The 13,049-nt window shown below is 36.8% G+C and overlaps 1 protein-coding gene across 3 annotated transcripts in view; it reads right to left on the bottom strand.

The window, feature by feature from the left end:
- Positions 1–13,049, bottom strand: part of ATP13A3 (ATPase 13A3) — a 54,474-nt gene that overhangs the window by 20,748 nt on the left and 20,677 nt on the right. For all 3 annotated transcript variants that reach the window (XM_063166994.1, XM_063166992.1, XM_063166993.1), the window contains 11 exons: positions 12,078–12,251; positions 11,387–11,557; positions 10,999–11,069; positions 7,770–7,850; positions 7,438–7,507; positions 6,499–6,633; positions 5,630–5,702; positions 4,728–4,859; positions 3,565–3,744; positions 1,705–1,862; positions 860–1,048 (listed from right to left, as the gene is read on the bottom strand). In XM_063166994.1, coding sequence (XP_063023064.1) covers positions 860–1,048; positions 1,705–1,862; positions 3,565–3,744; positions 4,728–4,859; positions 5,630–5,702; positions 6,499–6,633; positions 7,438–7,507; positions 7,770–7,850; positions 10,999–11,069; positions 11,387–11,557; positions 12,078–12,251 — 1,434 coding nt within the window. The remainder of the gene's footprint in view (positions 1–859; positions 1,049–1,704; positions 1,863–3,564; positions 3,745–4,727; positions 4,860–5,629; positions 5,703–6,498; positions 6,634–7,437; positions 7,508–7,769; positions 7,851–10,998; positions 11,070–11,386; positions 11,558–12,077; positions 12,252–13,049) is intronic.

Here is a 13,049-nt window from a genome sequence, read left to right as displayed (position 1 = left end):
GAAAAAGCCTTCAGAAACAAACTATCTTCCAGCAAAGCAAAAATTAGCAGCTATTTAAGAAAATTTTCTTTTGTTTTCACATACAAAGCAAGACTTCAGGACAGAAAATACAGTATCTCCCCTTGCTTTTTGCTAGTAATTAAGTTCCAAACCTGGTAAATAACTTTCAAAAACATTCAAAGCAGTCATGCTCCTCACTGGAGACAGGACAAATGAAATAGACCTTTAAAATCCAAAGCTGATAGCACATCATCTCAATATTCAGAGACTAAGGACACTGGAATATGGGCACTAAACCATTAGTACTATCTTATATAGTTAAAAGAGTAACTGAAATGTACTTACATTTGAAATAATACAGTTAGTATTATACTTATTATTTGAGATAAAATCAAAAGAGGAAAATAAATTTTATCTAGGAAATAGCCAAAAGCAAAGAATTCTGGCTAGCAGCATTACTGTCTTTCATTCATGTTTGTTTAACAAATAATAACAAAATACACTCACTTAGCTTTTCATTGATATTAATGAAAATGAGAACAAGTCTGACTTCACACCTGAGTTTTTCAGAAGCTTGTGTGCTAAATAAAGTCCTTAGTAAGCCTTAACTCTCACATTTCTGAGGTGCCAGTAGTAAGCTGGGAGTTTTGAGATAAGAAAGCAGCTCAATTACAACAACTTCTTAGAGCAGATTAAATTAGGAGAATTGGCAGATGGTAAACACTGAATACCTGGAAGCTACCAGATCACAAATCATCTAACTTATATGAAAAATAATGAGTTTTCCCTTTTTATCTATACAAACTCCCTTTCTAAGACAATGCTCCTTCAGGTAGCAAGGTTTCAAAATTCACCTAACCTTATCAAAACACACAAGATTCAGCTGGCCACAAATATTTATCCTTTGTGGGCTGATGCAGAAGATGCCAATTTTTTTCAACCTTCTTTGTGCATAAACGATGCCAGCAGTCATAGCAGCAGGGAGTGCTGGAGGCACCGTGATGGTGATAATGTCAAGGGACTCGATGATGATGGTACGAGCTGGAACCTGCAGCAGAGGTCAGAGTTAACGAGCAGCATTCACTGCTTACACATTCACCATCCCACTGATGTGCTACCAAGAGCAAAAGCCACACGTTGTTTTCCCCAGTACAGTGTGTTCTGGATTGCCCAGAAATTTAGCATAATCTTCACCTACCATCAGCAACCACAATAATCCAGTCATAAATTATCCACAACCCATAACTTCAAATTTGCACTTTTCTCCCTGGCAATGTATTACTTTAAAACATAAGCTGAATAATGCAAAATTTTTTGAGAGAAAAAATAAATAAAACAAACCAAAAAACTTAACAGTTATCAGTTTATTCCTTGATAAGGACTTTTTTGCCTGCAGCATGTTTAGATGGGCTGTATCCTATTTCTTCCAACTATAAGTCAGATAGTTACATATAACAAAGATAAAAATCTAGTAATTGGGTCAAGAGAAACCAAGGAAAACTCAAATTTCTCTGTAAGATATTAAACTTCTGCTTCTGTGCTGAATTTCAGACTCAGTAACCTTGTCTCATTTCATTGATATAAAATAGAACAAGAAAATTTTCACTTTAAATCAAATAGTTTCTCATCATCTGAAGTGTGATGGAAGTCATGGTCACCACTTTTCTAAAGTAAGGCAGTTCTGGAGCAGAAATGGAAACATACCTCATTTAAGATGCTATTGACAATTGTGTAAAGAAATCCAAAGCCTGCTACCACCACCAGAGACAGGAGAAACAAATAGGCATCTCTGTAGAGCTTAAAATCAGTTGGCTTTGGATACAGTATGGAACGAACAAGCTGTCCTTTAGCAGTACTAAAGCCTAGAAATAAAAAAGGAGTAAGTTCTTAAAAATACAAACAAAAGCAAAGCTATTAAAATACATTAAAAACCTCAATAAAACCCTTAAGCTACTAATTTCATTACAGCTGTTTCTCAATATCCACAGCAGATGTTTTGCAATACTGTAATTAAGGTGCTTATATATGCACATCATACTAAGGGCTTCTCTCCTACGCCAAGGACATGCAGCTGATGCAAACAAACCCCTCCTCTGCAGCAGCAGCAAATCCTCACATGGTTTGGCATGGCAGAGTTTGCTGTACTGCATTTTGTCCCTCACAGTGCAGAGCTAGTGGGTATATTTATTGTCTAATTAAGCCAGACCTTGCAGAAAAGAAAATTAGGATATTCAGAGTCCAACATCAAATACTTAAATGGCAGGTCTACTTAAGTTCCTTTGAGAGCCGGAATGAAAAACTCAGAAAAAACTGCAGTGCAGGGCGTCATCTTCTGAGAAGGGCACCTCCTGATGGCATTTTGACAATTAACTAGAAGACTAACCTCTGAAGGTCTCAGTTGAACAACCAACAGATATCCCAAGGCGCTCCTTGAACTTTTGCCTCGACGTTTAAAGAGGCCAACATTAATGCCCAATTTTGTGTGCCCAAAACATTTTTCATCTGCTTACACTTCAAAGTCTATTATTACAACCTCAATGTCAATGCCAGCTCTTCTGGCATTAGTGACAGCTCCCTGACAGCTTTTCAGTGTGCAAGCCACCACAGCAAAGGCTGAGCCCTTGCTCAGGGCATTGCCTTCAGCAGTTCATTTCTGTTGCTGTTTGGGCTCACCCTGCTGTACATGCACACCTGCCGGGCACATGAAATTGATTTAAGAAACAAAACAAGTTCAGATATATATTATTAAAGGGCAGATGTGTTCAACAGAAGGAAAATATCTATCTGAAAGAAAAGACTAATAAAAGCCTCAAGAAAGAGAATAAAACAAAAAATCAGAACTTTTACTGCTACAGCAGACTAATAGAAGGTGAAAAGAATACACCAGAGTAAGAAACAGCTAATTAGGATGAAGTTATTAGTTGGAAATCTTGCTTTAAGTAGCAGTCTAGTTAATGCAGGCCAATTTCTTCTAACTTGTTTTATTGTACCTTGGATTATAGCTTGCATTAATTTATTTTGTGGTAATTTTGTTAAGATAATCTTTGTAAAGCAGAATCCCACAATTATACTAGCTTGTGCAATTGGTTTTCATAGACATTTAACACCAGATCTCTAACAGATGGATTAGCATTTGTGTAGATAGATCAAACTAATTTTTTAAGTAAATGCTATGCACTTTGAAATAACTATAGGTAAGGAAAAACATTTGGCATTGTGAATGACTCTGCTAAAAGCAGCTGTTCCCCACTACCCATCCAATCAGCTGCTCCCCACTATCCAGCCAAACCTTCTCCAAGAGGCACATGCAGTTCAACCAACACACTACAAAGAAATCTCTAAAGGACAAGAAAACACATTCAAATAAGTTTTAAATTGATGCTAAAAACTTTTTTCCTTGCCAACTGTTAATCTTCAGACCATCCTCTAGTTTTATCAGTTTTAAGACTTTTATCAAGCTATTTGGGGTACATTCCTTTACCAAGTTTAGCAGTATCAGCCAGTTGACACACACCTACAGAAAGGAGTAGTACATTAACAAGGGATAAAGGCAACCATCAGTACCTGTCCTCACCACCAGAGCTTTGACCAACTCCCCAGTGTAGAAGCGGGTCTGGATGACATTGGTCCCACAGAACAGCGTGTGCCGCTTGTGCACCTCGGGACTGTAGATCTCATCTCCCACTGCTTTTGGATACTCTGAAGGATTTGGCAGATTGATCTTTGTGACAGGAACACTTTCACCTTAAAGGAAAGAAAGTCTCTAAGCAAGATCAGAAAAGAAAAGACTTTTTTTTCATTCACAACTACAAGTAGAATAATATAATTTCACTTCAGCAGCACAGGCAGACTTATGGAAGTCATCTTCCTTTTAGCATATTAGGTAGTCTCTCACCTTACCCAAATGATATTTAACTCCTTATAGTCCTTTAACTTCGTTATAGAGCTTCTATGCCCTTTACTTCAAATGACAGTGATATAAAACACAGTTCATTAGAATAAAAAACAGGACAAGCTTCCTTCTCTCGCTGAAAATCATCACCCCCATCTTTACTCAGAAAAGCTAGAAGCTGAAGAAAATTATTCTCAGCTCCTTTGGTGACCAAGTGCACTCAAGCTAGGGGAGCAAACAATTTTTATCAGTTGCTAGCAACAGCAAGAGGATCAAGTATATTCAGAAAAACTGAACACGATAGAATATACAATCTCTGAACTAAAATTTCCTAAAGGCTGTCAGTTTGGACAGATTATCCTAGGAATAACAAAAAGTCCATCCTAGTCACTGAAGCTGTCCTTTAAATACATCAGACATCTGATTTCAGAGTATGCAGGCACAATTTGAGATAATAATTTGTGGTTTTAAATACAGTAGAACATTCTACTCACTACTTCATTTTTGGAAGAAGCTAAAAGTTTGGGAAAAATATTTCTGAAGAAACAGCCTTCTGATCTGCACTGAGTACATCAAGTTAAGAGGCAGGAAGACAAACTATCAAGAAGAAAATTTTTTAACAAGAAACATCCATTCATTTTTGGAGTTTCCAAGCAGTATTAGGTAGCTTGACACAAGTACCTAAGTGCCTCAGAACATGTGTAATTGTAAGAACGTACACATTTCAAACAAAATAAACATATTCAGTTTTGCTAAAACATACTGCAAGTAAGCATGCACACAGGTATAAGCTAATACCTTTAGCCCTGCAGCACTGTGTATCAAATTTCTTTACCTGTTAGCATACTTTCATTTACAATGCAAGTACCACTGAGCAGCACTGCATCACACGGCATAATCGTCCCGTTGGATGGAATCAACATGGTATCTCCAGGCACGAGGTCAGTGGAAAGGATTTCTTCTATTTCTGAGTATTAGAACACAAACAAGTTTACTTGAAAAGAGCCACCACCTATAAAACCTGATAAAGATCCTCACACTCAAGATCCAGGTGGTGACAAATACAACTATGAATAAAATGTACAACTTGATTTAATTAATGGCATGAAGAGATTTTAAAAATATAAAGAAAAGGCCATTGATAAACCCCAATTCCACCACAGATTAAACTCCAGAGCACATGGATAGAGTGCATCATGACAAATGAAAGGAATTGAGCTTATAAAAAGATATTAATGATTAGCTACAGTTTAACTTCAGTATAAAGACATGAATCCAACACCAATGTATGTCTTAAAAACAAACTCATGCATCACACCTTTTGGATACCACACCTTTAACTGCTGTGATATCCAAATGAGGGGAAGTTCAGAAATTATCTTGCAGCCTTTGTTGGGTAATAAATTGTAATGGAGACCCAACACATGCACATCTTTAAATTAGGAAAGAAACCAGAATGACTATTACATAAGTGGAATGATAGAAAATGAGAAAGAGCAATAGAACAAGCACCTAATCTAGAACAAACCTGATACTCACTGAAAATTGCATCTAGAAGGTTAACCCTGAACACATTACCCTATCTAAATTCCACTTTAACCTTCTTTTCACATGCAATTTTGCTAAGGAATGCAAGCATTTCCAGCTGATTAAAGAAAGAACAGATGCAGACCCACTTTACAGTCACACTTCATGAGCAATTTAAATTCAACCTTCCAAGCCACCTGTGAAATTTACCTTGGTTTCCTCTGCAGACAGAAACCCTTACAATGCTGTGAGCTGCTACCATGTCATGTAACATAACATATTGCTGCAAAGGGGAGAAAAAAAATCATTATTCAAAAGCACAGCTTGTCTTCTTCTAAAAAATGCACATTCTACAGTAGAAGTGATGAGATTCTCTAACATTCTTTAACAACAAAATGCTACTCAAAACATTCTCTTGAACATAGTTTAGAAAACTTATGGGCAAATAAAGTTTGAGCACATCAACCTGTACAGACTCCTATTTTAACAGCATTCTGGAAGCAAACATACACTGTCCTGTAAAAATCTTATAAAATCATTTGGTCATTTACAAAAGTAACAGCTGCAGTAGTTGTAGTTGTATGAACTTGAATTAAGGTACAAGTTGTTTGGGGTGTTTTTGTCCCTGGCCTGAATTCAGAGATTGCAATTTAAGGATAATTACTACTTTGATTCCCATCAGCTAAGTCTACAAAGCAAACTGAATCACCAGTTTAACAATCTATATGCTTCACTGGGGCTCAGTTCTGCAGGGCCTTTTCAAACAAGGAAACAATACAAGATGGAATCCACTACTGTCAATAAAACTTGGTCCATAAACTTGTGTTGGGTTTTATTTAAGCAAGGGAGTGTTTCTGTTGTCTGAGGCCAACCTATTAATTCATCAGCGTGGAAAGGCTGCAAAGGTCTCAAATAAAACTATAAATCCAAATTCTTTCAGCTCAAAGAGAGAAAATGCATAGCAATATTCTATCTGTACAACTCTGAAAAATTCTTAAAAGATTTGTAGGCAATTTCATAACAAAAATAAGGCAATGAGTAAAAAGCCAAAAAGATGCATCCATTTTCCTTGAACTTACCTTTCTAATGGTGTAGAGTGAGCTAACAATGGATATTACAGACATAATCACAATTGCTAATGCATAGTAGTGATACTCATCAGTGATCCATAATATCACACTGAACAACTGGAAAATGTAAAAAGGGTTGAGAACCTAGAAGAGTGACAGAACATTCAAGTTACACCAAAAGGTCACATGGGTTCTCCATCAAAACAAAGCTGAAATTATCCTTCTCCAGGGAGAAGACAATTTCAGTTCTTCATACATACTTTTTGATTTGCCAAAATGATCCTTTCTTTTACTACCTCCTCAGCCCCTCAAAAGCACAGTTCTCACTCAAACGTACACAAATACAGACTTCAAAGACTGATACATTTTCCCCTAATGTTATTTTCCCCTAAAATGTTATTTTCTATTTATTTTTAATAAATGCCCTGATACCTCAAGTTCTTACTCTGTTAGATCAGGTTGGAGACTTTCTTTGTTCAGAAGTTCTACTGTTCATTATTACAACACAAAATAACAAAGCAGTTATTCAAATCCACCTGATACAAGGAAAACGAAACAAATCCAACAATACTACATTCCATTTGTTCATTAAAATAAATATGCTGTAATATATCATCCCTGGCCTTCTCATGGAGAACATAAGTCATTTTATGTTTTAAATTAACTACAAAAAATAAATAAGATGCTGACCCTTTCAAAGAATTCTGATATGTTTTCTAATGTCCTTACTAAGGCACCAGGCCTGTGAACTCTGGAGAGCTTATAGCTGAGGCATCTTTAGCTCTAAGGAGAGCTGGAGAGCTCAAAAAAATTGTCCATACCATTTTGTTTTAGAAAGTTGGGCTCTAGGGGAAGGTTTCCAACAGTCAATAGTCAATAGTCATTGCACATGAAACAACTTTCAATTATATACCTTTTTACTTTGATTTGTTACAGAAAAGATTTTACCTCCTTAACCAGAAGCTTAAAAATGGAAGGCACTTTCACAGCAATTTCATTTACTCCATAGAATGCTTTTCTGTATTAAAAAGAAAAATACAAAAAAAAAAAAGTTAAGATTTTTTAGGAGTCTTATTGAGGCTTTTATTTTAGACACAGATTGCCAGAAGATTAATTGATAAGCAAGCAGATGCTCCCATATTTCAACCTGTATGAAGGTCTCATTTAAAAAAAAATAAATCAGACACTGATCACTCAATTGTCTTCTGGGCTTTTTAACACTCTGAGCACAGGTAATGAAACACCGACAACTCTTCCCTCAAGTACTACTGCAATATTACCTGTAATCATGCATTCCCTTTGTCAGTCCTGTGCTGTGTTCATTATGAATTGCAGAGCAGAAGGTAGATTCATCTAGGCCTCTAAATAAAGGAAAAGTCAATGAGTTATTTAAAAAATCTGATATTTAAAATTAAGTCTTCAGTGACTCAAAAGAGCTAGGTCTTTGCCACGAGGTATACACCATTTTATAAAACAACAAGATCTATGGACAAATGTATTCTTAGCTGGTTTTGTCACAACTGCAGATACCAGTGACACATTAAAAGCAATCTTCTTGATATATCTTACTCTGTAGGACAGTCACACCTATTCCAATCAAAATGGAGACACTTCAAAAATGAAGTACAATACTAGCATAACTAGTATTCAAAGGCTTCTAAAACGTGAGCAAGTTTTATAAAACATTATATGAAATCAATGTGAATCAATATTTATTCAAATTATCTTCATTTGGCTCTAACTAGTAATATAATTTTTTTAGAAATAATTATTAATCAATTCATTAAATAAATCTATACCACAGCTATTTTACAGCATCTTACTATCACAGTGTTATCCATAATGAGGACAAATGCATCCTACATTTGTGCATATTTTGTAACAATTACTTCCATTCTCTAGAACACAGGGAAAGCTTTACATATCCTCACTACTGCAAAGCCTAGGATCACATTTCCACCAACTGCTTGTACAAGAACAGAAGATGAAAATTATGTGTTAACCTGGCCCTGGGTTTACCAGGTTTCTCAAAACCTTTTTAAGTTCAAGGATTTTAATAACACTATTTTAAATTTAAAAATACACAAAACTCTGTTAATAGCTGTGTCTTTCCTCCCACTCTACCATGAACAACTTTTCTTTTTCTGTAGGAAAAGAAATGTAATAGTGGAGTTAAGGAAAGTGCCTAAATTTAAGTGCTCTATATGCAAATATGCATACCTATGTGTGCCATGTCCATGCAAGGACAGAGCTTCTAGCCCAATGTTCTCTGCTTTTTACACTACTGCTACAGACTGAATTCCCAGGGCACTAAAATCCCTGTGTGCAGAGTTTATTATAAAAAGCACTCATCAACCCACTCAGAAATTCAGTTGACAGTAGCTAAAACAAAACAGACATCCAAGGTCAGAGTTGCATCCTCTTTGGCTATGTGACCAAGTCTGACTTAGTCCAAGAACAATTACACTTGCATTTCCTGTGTTTAAAACAGTGATCTTAATATTATGGTAATATAAAAAGAACAATGATATGAAACTCAAGCTCTCATAACTGAATTAGTTGCCCAAGAAATCTTAATTTGCCCCCCCTTCTGTGTTGTGTTAAGCCTTTCATGATGTGATCAAACTGTTCTGTCTCTGAGTGCTGGATTAACTGCAGCCCACAGTGAATGCTCCTCATGATGCAGGGTTGTGCTTAGATCACAACTACAAACGTGCTGCCTGCTTTAAGGCTTTTACTATACAGACCTCTGTCTCACAGATTCTCTCTTTATAAATATTAACTTGATGTTCTACCATATTATTAGGTAATATCAATTTTTGGTTTATGCATATAAACTGAAGGGCAGAACAACAAGACGTATCTTAGAGAAGGACAAATTTTTCAAGACTTCTTTTCAGAATTTTATCATTCACAAGCTCAGATATTATTTTGCACATGGTATCTAGTACTTCACTACACAACCATATACTTTAGAGGAAAGTTGTAACAAACTGGAATTTTATCTGACCTTGTGGAAAAGTGACTTAGTGCTCTAACAGTATCCAGTATGTCTCAGATCCACTTCTTTCTCCTCTTTATTATTCAATAGCTAAAGAATCATGTCCAGCTCAGCTACTGTACCTGACTAAACAAGTGGCCAGGCTCAGTCATGGCTAATACATCAAACAAAGTAAAGTTTGGCTTATCAGCAAGAATGTGATTGAATAAATGCTCCCATAACTTCACAGGCATATCTGAGATTTTTCCAGGGCTTATAAATTGGCTGAGTTATCACAAGAACATCAAAAGGCACAGTCAAAGAGCCACAAATGCCAAGTTTCAAGTCACTGCTTTAATGCTAAGGAACAACATTTTTTTCTAAACACATGGGGTCATATGATTTTTTTCCAATACCTGTTTTTAACATACAAGTACAGTTTCTTAATCTCATCTGTGGGAACCATTCCCTTTGAACAGTTTACATTAGGGGCACTGTAGGCATGAAAACAGGAGCCTGCAATGCAAAATGATGACTGCCACTACCTGCATGACTGTATTTCATGGGAGACTTAACACAAAAAATGCATACAAAACATTTAATTACTTACTCCTGAGAACTGAGACATTTCCACCCTCCCAGATGAGGACTGCTCAGTTTTGTAACTGCTTGTGTTACAGCAATTTAAAGAAATTGTTTTCATTGCTGATAATTTTCCATATTATTTGCACACATCTTTTTGGGAAAAAAACCCATCTCCACATGGTGGTTCAATGCAGTGAACACTACTAATTCAGGCTTAAAACAGATTTTATTGGTGATCTGAATTTATTGTTTCAATGGGCAGTTGCCAAAAATGGAGAAGCCTGTGCTCATTTAACTTATGGCACTATGAGATGGCCTTATCAAAGAAAGAAAAACTTTCTTCTTCAACCCTAACATCATGCAACAGTGTTGCTGGATAAAAGAAAATACAGTGCATCACAAGCTAGTGCTGCACACTAAAAGACATTTTTTATCAGTGCAATAGACCTGTTTTTGTTACTAAAGAGTAACAAGAGATGGCTCAGATCCAGCCCAACTGCACTAAAACATAGAAACAGACATACACAAACATGAGCAAAAAAGGTATTTGGTGAATTCCTCCTCTTCCTAGATACTCCTTTTGGGTCTAGCTCAGCAACACAAAAAACTAAATTATTCCATCATAATCAAAGTTTTTCAGTGTTTATAGAAGGACTACTGTCTACGAACAGGTGCTCTGATTCTGAAGTAACTCCAAGAACAGGCAAAAAAGCCTGCAGAAGCATGCAGCTGTCACCCTACACAAATCACACGTGATAAAGGCAGATTAAACAAACACCTTCCTTCCAAATTCTCCTGCCTTCACTATGGTTCAAACAAAGACTAAATGAGCTAAAACAGCTGGTCAGAAAATAACACCAATTTTCAGCATGTTCTTAGGCATGCTATTTTATTTTTTTTAAATACAGTTTGAAGCACAACACATAAGAAAAAAGTGTTCTTACCGTACAACATCAAAACTTTGAACTGAATCATTCCAAAAATACTTCACACTGTGATGTGTGAAGTAACGAATCTGTAAGGGCAAAAAAACATAGATGTCAAACTGGTACCACTTAACACATCTCTTCTGACTGGCTTTGTTCTGAGAGGTGACAGAAACTGAATTTAGAAAAGCTTCACTGAAAAATGAATACTTTTCTTTCAACATAATCTTTCAAGCTTTCCACAATTTTCAGTAACAGGTTATTGAGGAGATTTCTGTTCCACTCAAAAATGAGTTAGCCTTTTAAACAAAAGCAGCAGCTCACATGTACTGGACTGTGTGTGTTTATTCTCAATAGTATCTGAGAATCAGCCAGCACAGTAGCACAGTATTGCAAGTTTACTTACAGGCAAATGTTTTCTCGAATCGTTTTTATTCTCTTCTGCAGCAGATTCAGAGAAATGAACAGCATGGCCATTTGAAACCTTGTGCACAATGGGGTTAGGATTCTGTAAAGGATTGGCTCCCAAGGAAGGCATAATGCGGACCTTTGCACAAAACCATATCTTGAATTCATCCTTAAAAAGAGGAGGGAAAATGAGTTAGCTGAAAGAGCATTTGAACGGCATTTTACTAAAACAGCTGTAGCAAAATCACAGATCATAGATTAGCAGAGTCCATACAGAATTGCAGAACATAGCTTCATGTTAACATCAGCTACCTTAGGAATAATTTTCTCTCCACAATTCTAAAAGCACATTTTTGCACTTGGGTCAGCAGTTACACCTTACTTCAACAAATGTTACCTTTCCTGAACAAGGGAGGGGAAACCATGTTTCAGCTTATAGGAACAAGGTATTTGCTCTGTAACTGCTGATGACAACACCATTGCTGCATTTGATTAAACTGCAAGACAGACTGACTACTCGGAATGCCCACTGCAAACAGCTGCCAGCCTTCCCACACAGTCATTCCCCAGGAGCACTGTTCTGCACTGCTGTAAGGCACAGTCATGTCTACACTGCAGGCAGGGACTGCTGCACTCCAGCAGCCAGAAGGAGCTGCAAACAGGGAGAAGCACATCCCCTGCACACTTACAGTCGTTCTCAGCAGAACCACCTGGCAGTCCTTCAGAGCAGCCCTTCTGCACGTCGCTTTCACACGCCACTGGGGCATCCAGTAGAGGAGGAGGAGAAGAAATCCACCAGAACAGATCACTCCCACAGTAACCAGCACCAGCTTCCAGCGACACAGATCATAGCCATAGATCTCCTGCATGGCAGTAAAACAAGTAATGATGACTCTCTTAATTACTGTGCCTGAGATGTCAACATTAATTTTTCATAATGTGCAGTATTTAAAGCAAATCAAATTTCAAAGCCATTTCCTCTTTTTTCTTTTCTGGGGGAAGGAAAGATTTGGAACATTTAATACATGGTGGAGTGGAAGCAAAAAGGAACACTGTTTTGCTTAGTCAGAAATATAAACATCAATAAAAGCCTGACAGAGGCAGATCATCCACACTGTGTAAAACATTTCGTTGCAAGACTCTCCTCTCTGCACTGCTCCCTAAGGACTGAGGCTGCAACACAACCTGCCTTAACTCTCAGTGAACAACTACATTTTTGACCATGACACAGCACAAGTCAACTGAACATTTAAGAAGTGTGTGGTTTTGTCAAATGCTGATTTTATGACATAGCACTTAATTAGCTAGCATTCAGTTTTGAATTACTACCGCAGGCTGAATTTTATACATTCTAAAAAAGCCCCTAAATGTATCAAACATCACTTTCTAGTAGAGAATTTTGCTTAGTTTGCCTGCTATTTAACAAGAAACACTACTTTACAAACTCCAGGCTACACTCTAAGGTACTGTAACTTGCACCAGTTAGAAAAATCCTTTTCCCATGAAAAAACCCCCAAGTATTCAGTGTGCAAGCACCAAGTTAACTTGATGACAGCCAGGAACAGAAAATGATTTAGTGATTTACTGGACACTGTTTTACATTCCTGAGTTTCACATTACATCATTAGATTATATTTCCTGCTGTAAAACGGTAATGCAGT

This window comes from Melospiza melodia, chromosome 12 (genome assembly GCF_035770615.1).
Source record: "Melospiza melodia melodia isolate bMelMel2 chromosome 12, bMelMel2.pri, whole genome shotgun sequence".
Lineage (NCBI taxonomy): Eukaryota > Metazoa > Chordata > Aves > Passeriformes > Passerellidae > Melospiza > Melospiza melodia.
The sequence above is the reverse complement of the archived record's forward strand: the minus strand, read 5'-3'. Positions and strand labels throughout refer to the sequence as shown.